Raw genomic sequence first — 14,577 nt, 5'->3', positions numbered from 1 at the left:
ACAAGTCAAGGACTGGGAGGAAATATTTGCAAAAGACATGTATCTGACAAAAGACTGTTCTTCAAAATACACAAAGAACCCTTAAAACAAAAAAAAAGTGAACCACCTGATATAAAAATGGGCCAAAAACCTGAACAGATACTTTACCAAATAAGAGAGAGAGACAAGTAAGCATGTTCAACATCGTATGTCCTTAGGGAATTCAATTAAAACAATGGGATACCACTACACACCTCTCAGTGTGGCCAAAATCACAACACTGACAACCAAATGCTGATGAGAATGTGGAGCGACAGGGACTCTCATTCATTGGTGGTAGGACTGCAAGATGGTATGGCCACTTTGGAAGACAGTTTGGCAGTTTCTTACAAAACTGAACATATTCTTACTATATAATCCCCATATTTTCCCTTTGCACTATTTGCCATACTAGAAACTCAAAGTTTTTTTTTCTTTGTGTTACTTCTCTAAAACAATTATTCTTTTGTTAAGATGTTATATCAGCTCAAGTTCTAACCATCCCTTGAGTTACTCACACCTGAATGCTCCCATGTGCGAGGTCCGTCCAGAAGGTATCCAGCCATGTAAAATAAAAGAGACATTTATTGAAGAAATGTAGATTTCTTCAGGAATGTAGATTTGACCACCTTCACTTCTGACGGAAGAGTGTAGTTTGCTCAGCATTTCCTAGTAATGAGTGCAAAGGGGCTGCAGATAACCTCATCCAACTCCCTCGATTATTTTTTAAGTATTTTTATTTATTTATCTTTAGAGGGAAAGGAGAGAGGGAGAGAAATATCAATGTATGATTGCCTCTCACGTGTCCCCCGCTGGGAACTGGCTTGCAACCCGGGCATGTGCCCTGACTGGGAATCGAACCACGATCCTTTGGTTCACAGGCTCGAGCTCAATCCACTGAGCTACACCCTAAATTCCCTCAATTATTGATGTGAAAACCAAGGCTCTTGTGAAGTTTCAATATCCTAAAGACTTTTTATTAGCAAGTTCATGTATTTTAGTGACCAGAAACCAGAATTCCTGACCCACAATACTTCCTACTTTTTATGTTCCCAAAGCTTTGTGACCATATGGAGAATGCAGAGCAAGAGGAAAAGTGTTTAGACAACTTCAGTAGAAATGGAGGCAGTTGACATCTCCTGTGAACTGGATCCTTTTGTAACTAGAAATGACTGGGAGAGGCCAAGGGTGTTGTAAGGCCACCACTCAAAGTCACTCTATCTGGGCTTCAAGGAGTAGGAGGTGGGGCCTTCAAGTTCTGTTCAAGGCTAATGTATTGGGAAGTTTTTGTTGGCTAGGGCTTGTTAATTTTGGCCTTGGGCTAGTCCTTTCCCATCTCTGATCCGCTGTTTCCTCATTTGTAAAATACATACTAAATCCCCTGACATTATGATTCTATGTGAAATGCAGGAATTAGTTAATTTGCTTAATAGCACAATAATATGAGTAAGTATGAAAAAGTAAAAGTATTATACTCAGCAAGTGTTTTTAACTGATTAAAATGAAAGGACATTTTTTTTAAGTTTAGCTTTTTTCAAAAAGACAAACAAACCAACCATTGTATGAGTCTGCTAGGGCTGCCAGAACAAAATTCCACAGATGGGGTGGCTAAACCAACAAAAGTTTCTTTCAGTTCTGGAGAAGTCTAAGATCGAGGTGTCGGTAGTTTTGGTTTCTTCAGAGGCCTCTCTCCTTGACTTGCAGATGTCCCTCTTCTTGTGTCCTCACGTGGTCTTTCCTCAGTGTGTGCTTCCCTGTCTCTCTTTTGTGGCCAAATTTCCTCTTCTATAAAGACATTGGTCAGATTGGTTTAAGGCCCACCCTAAAAGCCTCCTTTTAATTTAATCACTATTGTTAAAGGTTTTAGCTCCAGATACAGTCATATCCTGAGTTAGTAAGAATTAGGACGTCAATAGAAAAATTGGGGGGCAGATAATTAAGCCGTCAACAACCATCTATTCTAATGGTCTCACTTCAAAGCATTGTTACCAAGTACATACTTCTGGGGAGAAATTATTTTATTTTAGGACATTTTTACATATATAGGCTCTGGGGCTTTGAGCTGTTCTTGAGACATAATGTTTGGATTGTTCACACCCGTTATGTTTGAGGGGCAGAGCCTTAGGTGTTCACCAGGGCGGGGCAAACCAGTTGCTGGGTTGTGACGCTGTACTTGGGGGCGGAGTCAGAGAGGGAAAAAAAAATGGCGCTTTGCTTCTCTCCACTCTCTCTCAGATTTCTGTCCCCTCTGCGGCTTCCCACAAGCAAATTGGTCCCCTCTGGTGCTGGTTCCCGGGTGTGTGGGCCTGTACAAAGGAGTGCCCATTAGACTGTCAGCTGATTTCTCAAAAGAGATCTTACAGGTAAGAAGGGGCTGGAAAGAAGTATTCCAAGTCATGAAATCCAAAGACCTATAGCCAAGATTGCTCTATCCAGCTAAGCTTTCATTTAGAATGGAAGGACAGATAAAGTGCTTCTCAGATAAAGTCAAATTCAAGGAGTTCATCATCACCAAACCCTTATTATATGAAATGTTAAAGGGACTTATCTAAGAAAAAGATAAAAAATATGAACAGTGAAAGGACAGCAAACTCACAGTTATTAACAACCACACCTAAAAAAAAATCAAACTAAGAGGAAAACTAGATTGGGAGCAGAACCACAGAAATGGAGATCACATGGAGGGTTAGCAACAGGGGAGTGGGAGGGGGAGAAGGTACAGAGAATAAGTAGCATAGACATTAGGTAGAAAATAGACAAGGGGTAGGGCAAGAATAGTATGGGAAATATAGAATCTAAAGAACTTATGACACATGGATATGAACAAAAGGGGGGGAATGGTGGGGGAGGGGTGTGCAGGTGGAGGGGAGTGAAGGGAGGAATGGGACAACTGTAATGGCATAATCAATAAAATATATTTAAAAAAAGAAAAAATAAAATAAAATAGCATATATATTAGTTGAATTATAATAATATTTTCCTGTAGATGATTTACAGGAAAGCTGGTTTAACAAAATGAAAAATCTGTTTTTGTTTCATTAGTCTACAAAAAGTATTTATAAGTAGTTTATGATGTGAATCCTATAAAAATTTACTTCAGACTATCTTATTTAAAATATATAAAAATGTAAAATATAATTAAGATTTTCATTGGTATACCACTCCAAATTAAAAAGTTTAGAACCATATTTTACATGGGAAGATTTTTAAAAGAGCTAATGTTACTTTACTGTGTGACCCTGCTTGGTTGCTCATAATACTTTTTCTAGAATAATAAGGCAAATGGTTTACAGCGCTTAGAGGGCAAAACTCACAAAACATAAAAAGCAAAATGTCTTTGAATTTTATTTAATGAAGCTTATGTTTGATTAGCTAGCTGTTTTAATTATAATTTCAAGTATTACAAATACATAAATTCTCTTTTTTCCAGAATAAAATTTCATATCCGTACAATACAACAGGGAATCAAACAAACATTAGATTTCAACTGTTGAGCCTTTTTACTTTTTGACCTTGGAGATCGACCTATTTTTCCTTTTCCTTCACAGCTTGGCATGCATCTGATTCATGAGCTTCTCCAGTTTGATGGCCAGCGCCATGTTTCCTTTAATCTTCAGCTTCCCCGACATGAACGCCATTGTTGGCTTCAGTGCCCCTGCAATGGGAAATCGACAGACGAAAGCAGCTATTAGTGCCCGTGGGGACACACTGCTTCAAGAACATACATTACAAAAAGGATCTCCTGGAGTTCTATACATCTGTGAAACACAGAAATTTCTATTACAGCATTTTTAAATAAGTATCCTGGGAATCGCAATTCATAGACTTAAATGGTAACGGTATCTTATCATATGAGAGATAATGTAAAAACAACAATCAGCAAAAGATTATAGCAAAAAGCTGAAGATGCAACATTTATATACTTGTTAAAGTACTCTTAAGAATACATGGCCCTCAAATGAATTGAGGTAAACAAACACTGTTTTAGTTAATGTTCCAATATATTATAGTTCATTAAGTTTTTAACATTTCAAGTTTAGATTTTTCAAAACAAATCTAAATGCATATAATATTAAGAAATGATCATTAAAAGCACTGGTATGGACACAAAAGTATGTTAGTGTTATTTTTAAAAATATTTTATTTTATTTATTTATTTTTAGAGAGAGTGGAAGGGAGAAAGAAAGACAGGGAAAGAAACATCAGTGTGTGGTTGCCTCTTGTTTACCTGCTACTGGGGACCTAGCCTGCAACCCAGGCATGTGCCCTGATGGGGAATAAAACCAGTAACCCTTTGGTTTGCAAATGGTGCTCAAACCACTGAGCCACACCAGCCAAGGCTGTTTGCATTATTTTAACCAGAGAAGTACAAGGACGTAAAATGCGAACATTAAAACAACATTACGGCTAATTACAACAAATAATAAATAGAAGCTCCACCAAGGCAAGAAACTTTATTTTTATGTGCAGCTCTGATACCAGTGTTAGCACAGAGTCTGACACACAAAATGATTAATGAGGAAACTGAGACTCGAAAAGGATTTTGACTTTCTGAAGGTCACACAGCTTGTATATGATCATGCCACAATTCAAAGCCAGGTGTGTCTGATTCTCATTTATAGTTACCTGAGGTATATTATGCCAATTTATATACAGGTCATATCTCCAAAGGGCACAATATGTATCTGGTGCATTAGTAAACTTTCACTGGGCCATATGCAGGCTGTTTGTCAAAAAAATCTGTGGGTTACTATATTGTGTATATACTGAAATAATAAACACCTTTAAATTGCTCTGTATAGGAGTTGTAGCAAAACATTTATACGAGGGGGGTCACAAAAAACTGGAATTTATAAAAAATTGTGTATTCTTACATTTTAAAATTCAGTCACCTTTGAAGTACTCTATTTGATGCAACACACCCATTGAGATGTTTTTTCCACTGCTCAAAACAGTTTTAGAACTCATTGATTTTGATGCCTTTTAGTGCTTCTGCCATTTTTGTTTCACCTCTTCCACATCAGCAAAACGATTCCCTTTGAAGACTTTTTCATCCAGAGAAACAAAAAAAAAGTCACTTGGGGAAAGATCAAGTGAATAGGGAGTTTGGGGGTCATGCTGTTTTTGGTCAGCATCTGCTGAACATCATGACCCTGGCTGGTTTGGCTCAGTGGATTGAGCACTGGTCTGTGAACCAGAGGGTTGCTGGTTCAATTCCCCAGTCAGAGCACATGCCTGGGTTGTACAGCAGGTGATGTTTCTTTCCCTTTCTTTTTTCCTTCCTTCCCCTCTCTAAAAATAAATAAATAAATAAATAAATAAATAAATAAATAAATAAATAAATAAAATCTTTTTAGCAAAAACTCCTGAACATGCAATGCAGTGTGGGCAGGTGTGCTTGCCCATTGTGAAATGGGCAAATATGTTGAAAGAATCCTCAAAAAAATTCACTGACCCTGAACGCAGCCTCCTACAACAATGACAGCTGTACACTGATAACAGTGGGTTCCTAAACACTGACCTAGTGGGGAAAGCCTGTACAAGAGGAGGCCAGTACTCCAGAAGATAATTCCAGGGTTTTTGGTCACCCCTTGTAGACTGGTTACAAATAGGAAGGATCAAGTCCAATTCTGCATTATACTGAATAAACTGAGCTGTGCACTAGTCCAAGGAAATGTGATGTTAAAATACTTCAATTCAAGAGGCTTCACGTTAAGATGGCACCATAGGTAAACACCGCATAGCTAGCCTCTTCACAGAACCACACCCAAATTACAACTCAACAACAGAAAAACCATCAGCCAGAAATCAAGTTAAATGGAAGTCCAACAACTATGGAATTAAAGAAGCCACATCCATCCAGACTGCTAGGAGGGGAGATGTGAAATGGGATGGTCCCACACCCACATGTGGATAAAAATTCGGGAGGGGTATGTCAAGAGCAAGGAGTCCTAGCCCCACAACAGGCCACCCCAGCCCAAGGCTCCAGTGACAGGAAGATAAGTCCCCATAACTCCTGGCTGCAAAAACCACTGGAGATTGAGTTGGTGGAAGAAACCACTGGAGTCCCAAGCAGTTCCTCTTAACCCGCACATGGTGGTTGGTGGTCATAGCCAGTCGTTGCAGCTGACTGGCCCGGGGAAAATCCTTCCCATGGATCTGCCAACAGCAATCAAGGCTCAACTACAAGAGGAGGGGATACTCAGCCCAAACAAAGAGTGCAACTCAAGTACCCAGCCTGGGTGATAGGGGAGACTGCCACTGGACCCTTCAGGACACCTACTACGTTAGGCCATGCTACCAAGACAGAGAGTGCAGCAGCTCTACCTTATACACAGAAACAAACACAGGGAGGCTGCCAAGACAAGGAGACAAAGAAACATGGCCCAAATAAAAGGACAGATCAAAACTCCAAAGAAAGAACTAAATGAAATGGAGATAAGCAACCTATCAGAAGTATAGTTCTAGCCCTGGCTGGGGTAGCTCAGTGGATTGAGCGCGGGCCTGCGAACCAGACGATCGCGGTTCAATTCCCAGTCAGGGCACATGCCCGGGTTGCAGGCCGGTTCCTTGCAGGCTACCTACCAGCAGGGGACGCACAAAAGGCAACCATACATTGATGTTTCTCTCCCTCTCTCCTTCCCCTCTAAAGATAAATAAACAAATAAAATCTTTTCAAAAAAAAAAGAAGTGTAGTTCTAAATCCTGGTTATAAGGATGCTCAAGGAACTTAGTGTGGACCTCAACAGCATAAAAAAGATCTGGTCAGAAATGAAGGACAAAGTAATTGAAATAAAGAAAAATTTACAGGGAAACAACAGTAGAGTAGATGAAACTGTGAATCAAATAGACGATTTGAAATATAAAGAAGCAAAAGAAAACCAATTAGAACAAGAAGAAAAAACAATACCTCACCCCAGTACAGTGTAAGTAGCCTGTAGGACAACTTCAAGCATTCCAACATTTGCATCATAGTGGCACCAGGAGAAAAGAAAGAGCAAATAATTGGATATCTATTTGAAAAAATAATTAAAGAAAACTTCCCCAATGTGGTGAAGGAAATAGATTTGCAAGTCCAGGAAGCACAGAGAATCCCAAACAAGACGGATGCAAAGAGGCCCACTCCTTAACACATCAAAATTAAAATGCCAAAGATTAAAGATAAAGAGAGAATCTTAAAAACAGCAAGAGAAAAGCAGTTAATTACCTACAAGGGAGTTTCCGTAAGACTCTCAGCTGATTTCTCAAAAGAAACTTTGCAGGCCAGAAGAGATTGGCAAGAAATATTCAAAGTCATGACAAGCTATCTACAGCCAAGATTGCTCTACTCAGAAAAGCTATCATTTAGAATCAAAGGTCAGATAAAGACCTTCCCTACAAGAACAAAGTAAAGGAGTTCATCATCACCAAACCATTGCTATATGAAATGTTAAAGGGACTTATTTAGGAAAAAGAGGATCAAAACTATGAACAACAAAATGGCAATAAACGTATCTATGAATAATTGAATATGAAAACAAATTAAGCAAATAAGAATAGAGCCCTGGCTGGTGCGGCTCAATGGATTGAGTGTTGGCCTGTGAACCAGAGGGTCGCTGGTTCAACTCCCAGTCAGGCAACATGCCTGGGTTGCAGGCCAGGTCCCCAGTACAGGGTGCATGAGAGGCAACCACACATTGATGTTTCTCTCCCTCTCTTTCTCCCTCCTTTCGCCTCTCTCTAAAAACTAAAAAAAAAAAAAAAAAAAAAAAAAAAGAATAGAGACAGAATCATGGATAATCGAGAACGTTTTGATGGTTGCCAGATGGGAGGGAGGGTGGTGTAGGAGATTGGGTGAAGAGGTGAAGGGGTTAAGAAATGCAAATAGGTAGTTAAAGATGGGGTACGGTATCAGGAACGGAGTAGCTGCAGGACTTACACATATGACCCATGGACATGAACAATGGTACAGAGATCATCTGAGAGTGTGTGTGGTGCTGGGGAAGCAATGGGGAAAAAATGGGACAACTGTAATAGCATAATCAATAAAATATAATTAAAATATCTAAATTTATAAGTAATAAAGGGTAATTTTTTATTTATGTGGAAGATACTGAAAGATCTTTATTCTTTGAAGGAACAGAACAGCCCCAGCAAAACCTGAGAAACACTAACATTGGGGTGTCCTCCAGCCAAAAAACTGGTTCCCTGCTCTTATATCTACAGTAAAACCTACCCACCCACAAGCCCACCAGTGTACTCAGGATACACAGCTCCCAATCAGCTCTATTGAGCCTCACTTATAAAGATGAATAGACATCAAATGGAGACGAAACAAACAAACAAAAAGAGACAAAAGCAATTTGGAGGAAACTGAATGCAGCAGAGAAAACTGAAACAAAGTATATGAAAAACAAACAAATAAATTCCATTAAGTCATGTCCTCATTGATAAGAGAATATGTGACACCAATGTATCATGAACAGGATGCAGGAGGAGAAAGGAAGAAGAGGAGAAGCACAGGAAAGAGGGAGAAAAGGAGAACAGGATAAGAAGGGGTGGGGAAGGGAGACAAAGAAGAGGAGGAGGGAGAAGGAGTCAAACAAGGGAAATGGAATCGGGCAGACTGAGGAGGAAGAAGGGGAACATAAGAGAAGAAGAATGAGAAAACAGAAATGAGCTCTTGGAAACAACAATTTGATAGACAATATTAAAATACAACAGAAAGGAGAGGCTTGCGGATCCCTGTTCACAGCACTCATTCAGTCTCTCTGTTGCAACAGTTTCCCACTATTGCAAAAGCATCTCTCTAGCCCTCACCCCAATAATCTTTTCAAATAAGCTATTTCTTTACTATTAAAAAAGTAATAGAAAAGAAATAAAGTGAATCAATCTCCTAAAAAATAATATGATTAAATCAGAGATCTATGTTTTCTCCTAAAAGTGAGAACTGAGAAAACCAAGAGTACTACCAAAAAAACAAAAACAAAAAATGTAAGATACATTCCCAGGAGTCCCATCCAATACCCAGGAAAATGAAAGGAAAAAAGACCACACCACCTTGTGTCATTGTGAAATTTCAGAACACTACAGAGAAAGAGATCATTTTGATTCTGAAGCTTTCAGAAAGGAGAGGGGTAGATACAAAAGAATAAGAAGAATAGTATCAAATTCTCAGTTGTAATCCAAAAGAAGGAGCAATGCATTCAAATTTCTGAGAGAAAGTTAATTTCAACCCAGAAATCCCCACCCACCAAATATTCAATGTGCTGGTAGACTACAAGTAAAATTACCTCTTTTGTATCCTTTCTCATGAAGATACTGGAGAATGTGTGCGGCCAAAATGAGGATGTAACACAGAGAGAAGACATGGGATACAGAAACAGGAGATTCAATGCAGGGGAAAGTGGAAGAAATTTCTAGGATCACAGCTGTGTAGCAGGCTAGTATAATGAGATACCTGATTGTAACAAGATAGAGGGATCCAGGAAAAACAGTAGACTGACAGGCAATTTGACACATTTGGCAGAATGATAAACTGCATGAAAATGTTGTGAGGAGAGTACAGGGAGATTTTGCTCTGTTTCTTTATACCTATAACTAATGAGGAAAAATGAGGCAATTATTAATATCCAGGAAAAATAAAAGTTCTGAGGGGAAATAATAATAGTATACTATTTGACTCAGCAGCAAACTATGCCAGCATCATAATTATGTTTAAATCAAGTATTGATTTAAACAAAAATTCTAAAATAACTACCTTATTTTGCCATGTATAACACACACTTTTCTTGCCCAAATTTTTTAGGGAAAAATAAGGATGTGCATTATACATGGGTAGTACTAATCCTATATCTATATAAATGTTTTTCAATTATATCTTATTGATTATGCTATTACAGTTGTCCTGATTTTTCCCCTTGCCCACCCCCCCACCCCCCACAGCACTTACCACTCCCTCAGGCAATCTCCCCACCCTTTTCATGCCCATGGGTCAAGTGTATAAGGTCTTTGGCTCCTCTCTCCTACACTGTACTTTACAACCCCATGGCTGTTCTGCAGCCACCTATTTGTACTTCTTAATCCCCTCACCTTTTATCCATTCTCACACCCCTCTCATCTCTTTATCTTTAACCTTTGTCATTTTAATTGTGATGTGTCTTGGGGGTTGGGTCTCTTTATGTCCATCTTGTTTGGGACTCTGTGCTTCCTGGATTTGCATATCTATTTTTTTCACTAAAGGAAGTTTTCTTTTATTATTTTTTAAAATAGGTTTCCAATTTCTTGCTCTTTCTCTTCTGACACCCATATAAAGTGAATGTTGGATTGCTTAAAGTTGTCCTACAGGCTGCTTACACTATCCTCAATTTTTTGGATTCTCTTTTCTTCTTGTTGTTCTAATTGGTTGTTTTGTGCTTGTTTATGTTCCCAATCATTGATCTGATCCTTGCCTTCACCCACTCTACTGTTGTTTCCCTGTCAATTGTTCTTTATTTCAATTACTGTATCCTTTGTTTCTGACAGATGTTTTTTATGCTGTTTAGGTCCTTGGTAAGTTCCTTGAGCATCCTTATGGCCAGTGTTTTGAACTCTGCATCTGAGAGATTGCTTTCTCCACTTCATTTAGCTCTTTTTCTGGAGTTCTGATCTGTTCTTTCATTTGGGCCATGTTTCTTTGTCTCCTCCTTCTGGCAGCCTCCCTGTGTTTGTATCTATGTATTAGGTAGAGCTGCTTTGACTCTGTGTCTTGGTAGTGTAGCCCAGTGTAGTAGGTGTCCTGAAGGGTTCAGTGGCACAGCCTCCCATCACCCAAGCTGGGTACTCAAGGTGCACCCTTCTTGTGGGCTGAGTGTACCTTCCTCTTGTAGTTGAGCCATGGTTGCTGTTGGCAGATCAACGGGAGGGATTTAGCCAGGCCAGTCAGCTGCAAAATTTGGCTTTGACCCCTTACTACCAATCTCTGCCCTCCATGGAAGATCGGCTATGCAGGGGCAGGGTGGTGGTACTCTGATGTGGTCTCCTGGCTGTGCTGGCCCTGGGGTTTCCTGGGTAGTGGAGGCCAAGATCAGCCTTCACCTGTGTTTTGCCTGGGACCAGCCTGAGTTATAAAGCAATCTGAGATGGCTGCTACTTGTGCAGGGCATGGAGATTCCAGGCTAACCCAAACTGTGAATCTATGCTGCTAGTTCAGAGCCTGGGGCTCACTGAGGCTAGCTGCTGCTGGTTTGAGAGGATTTAGGAAGTTGGGGAACATGAGCCATTCATATGGAAAAGCAGCTTGGGTGGGCCAATAAATTGGGTGGGGTGGAGTCTCTGGGGATCTCCAAGGAGGGTCAAACACTATCTCCAAACAGTGTTAGCCAGGTTGATGGAATCTTAGATAAGGCACCAGTCTGCTGACTCTCCAGGAGGAGGAGCTACGAACCAAAGGGTTGCCGGTTTGATTCTCAGTCAGGCACATGCCTGGGTTGCAGGGCAGGTCCCCAGAGGGGATATGCAAGAGGCAACCACACATGGATGTTTCTCTCTCTCTCTTTCTCCCTTCTTTCCCCTCCCTTTAAGAGCAAATAAACAAAATCTTTTAAAAAATGTAACTCGAGAAAGCAATAGCAATATCCATATGCAAAATAACACCCTGGAATGCAATAATCAGTATTGTTTCTAAATGTAAATAATTGAATTTAAAAATTAAAACAATAGATTTTTTTCCCCTGAAAGTTTGGGCCAAAAACATGGGTGCACATTATACACAGCAAATACAGTATACTGGGGGGCTAAACGAGGGGGAAGTGAAGCAGAAGCAAGGTACTATGAAAGTACTTAAATCTTACCTATCAGTCTTTAGTGCGTCTATAGAATATAAGTACTATAAATATAACTGAGAAATATGAAAACATTGAGAATGTGTGGTTAAATAGAAATAACAAAAAGACCTGGAGACAGATTACCTCTAGGGAATGGCAGGGGAAAAGCCAAAACACTTATTCAAGGTATATATTTTTTAAAAATTGAGATGATGTTTACATGCCATAAAATTAACCATTTTAAAGTGAACAATTCAGTAGCATTTAAGTACAGTCACAATGTTGCACGACTCCCATCTCTGCCTAGTCCCCGAGCACTTCATTACCCACAGGGAAGCCCTGTGCCCATTACGCATCACCAGTTTCCCCTCCCTCCGGGCCCTAGCAACTACCAATCAGCTTTCTATGGATTTACCTATTCTGGTTTTTTATATAAATGGATTCATACAACATGTGATGTTTTCTGTCTGGCTTCTTTCACTTAACAGGTTTTCAAGATTTATCCATGTTGTATCATTAAAGTTTATTGCTAAAAAATATTTCATTTTATATAATAAATAATAATTTGTATATAATAATTTGTTTATACATTCATCTGTTGGTGAGTTGTTTCTACCTTTTGGTACTGTGCACAGTGCTATGAAAATAAGTATACATTTATTTGAGTATCTATTTTCTTTTTTTTTTTTTACTTTATTTATTTATTTACCTTTAGAGGGGAAGGAGAGAGGGAGAGAAACATCAATGTATGGTTGCCTTTTGTGCGTCCCCTGCTGGTAGTTAGCCTGCAAGGAACCGGCCTGCAACCCAGGCATGTGCCCTGACTGGGAATCGAACCGCGATCGTCCGGTTCGCAGGCCTGCGCTCAATCCACTGAGCTATGCCAGCCAGGGCTTGAGTATCTATTTTCAATTCTTCTGAGTATGTATCTAGGAGTGGAAATACTGGCTCTATTATGACAGGATAGGAAAAAGCTGGGAAAATTCCTGGGCAAATGGAATAAGAAAACAGACAAGAAAATTAAACAAGGCCAAACAATCCGAACGATTTACCCCTACTGAATCATAAGACCTATCGTCCCTCAACCAAGGACACTTGAGAGCAGATAGTTCATACCTCTCCTCCTTAACCAGATAATACATTGCTTAAATCTCCCTTATCTGAGCAACAGAGAACAGAGACCCAATTAATGCCATTTGTGCCAGCTAAACCCAAGGACAAATGAAGTTAGAGGAACAAAAAACAAAAACTCCTCCACTAAAAGCCAGGCAAACCCAAGATAAAAGTAAAACAGTATAGCTGACCAAATGATTGTCTCCTCCCATACACTCATTTTGATACACCAGCATATTAAAAACAGACTTGGAAAACTAATGAATATTCTGCTGAAACCCTCCCCTAAGATTCTCACCTGCAGAAGAAAGATAGTAACACTTAAGACAAAGACAGGTGACAGCTCGCTGTAGTCTAGAGTATGATTGTGCCCCTTCTCAGGGACGAACTTTTTACTTCCTCCTAAACTCTAAGTGTCCCCATGAGACCTGCAGCCAGGGAGCAGTAGGCAGCAGCTCTCCCCAGGCTTTTCCTCTGATCCTCTCTCCAAGCCCCCCTTTTCTCTTACTTCCCAGACAAAGCTAAAAGCAAGCCCCACCATGGCTCACGTCTTTCCTGTAACATTTTTAGACAGCCGAGGCAGAGCACCACCTAGGCTCTCTCTATCCTGTTGCTTCTTCTACCCCAAGTCCTTCCTAACTTTCACTATCCGCAGCTTTAATAAACATACTTTCAAAATCACCTGGACTTGTGTTGTGAAATCTTTCCTACAAGAAGTCAAGAACTCACACACTTCACACTGACCTGAGACAAACCCGCTCCAGGCCAGTCCCTGTCCAGTAACACTATGGTAATTCTATGTTTAACTTGACCCATACACTTATGGGTTTAACTAAACCTACCCATCTATGGTCAACTGCATTTAATGTAAGGTTTCCAACACCATTTAATGGAGAAAGAATAACTTATTCAACAAATGGTACTGGGACAATTGGATATTTACATGCAAAAAAATGAAGGTGGATCCCTACCTTACTTGATATACAACATTAACTCAAAATAGGTCAGAGGCCTGATATTAATAGCTTAAACTAAACACTGTTAGAACATAAGGGAAAATCATCAAAACTTGGATTTGACAAAGGATTTTTAGATGTGATAGCAGAGGCACAAGCAATGACAAGAACAATAAAAAAACAGATAAATTGGTCTTCATCAAAATTAAAACCTTTTGTGTTTCAAAATATATCATCAAAAAAGTGAAAAGACAAACCCACAGAAAATGGGTGAACATATTTTTTCTTTTTTCCAAATTCTATACCCAATAAGATATATAATCATCATGTTGCATACCTTCTTTATATCTGCAATATATGAAGAATTCTTAAAACTAAAAGAAATCTCAATTAAAACAGGCAAAGGATCTGAATGGACTTTTCTTCAAAGATTTTATTGCTTATTGCTTATATGGAGAAATATGGATATTGGAGAATTATATACATGACCAATAGCACATGAAAATATGATAACATCATTAATCATTAGGGAAATGCTATAAAAAAAAACCCTAAAAAATAACAAGTCTTAGTGAGGGTGAGGATACAGAAAAATAGAAACCCTCACACATTGCTAGTAGGAATAAAGGTGGTGCAACTGCCACAGAAAACAGTTTAATAATCCTTCAAAGAGATAAACCTAGATCTACCATATGACCCAGCAATAC

The 14,577-nt window shown here is 39.3% G+C and overlaps 1 protein-coding gene across 1 annotated transcript in view; it reads right to left on the bottom strand.

The window, feature by feature from the left end:
• Nucleotides 1-3,229: 3,229 nt before the first annotated feature.
• Nucleotides 3,230-14,577, bottom strand: part of HSDL2 (hydroxysteroid dehydrogenase like 2) — a 59,683-nt gene continuing 48,335 nt past the window's right edge. Inside the window, exon 11 of the mRNA XM_037035719.1 lies at nucleotides 3,230-3,673. Within this exon, the coding sequence (XP_036891614.1) occupies nucleotides 3,561-3,673 (113 nt within the window). The 3' untranslated portion in view covers nucleotides 3,230-3,560. The remainder of the gene's footprint in view (nucleotides 3,674-14,577) is intronic.

Source organism: Sturnira hondurensis, unplaced genomic scaffold (genome assembly GCF_014824575.4).
Source record: "Sturnira hondurensis isolate 20B ecotype Veracruz unplaced genomic scaffold, ASM1482457v3 Scaffold0022566, whole genome shotgun sequence".
NCBI lineage: Eukaryota > Metazoa > Chordata > Mammalia > Chiroptera > Phyllostomidae > Sturnira > Sturnira hondurensis.
Note: the sequence above shows the minus strand (reverse complement) of the source record. Positions and strands in the feature narration are given on the sequence as shown.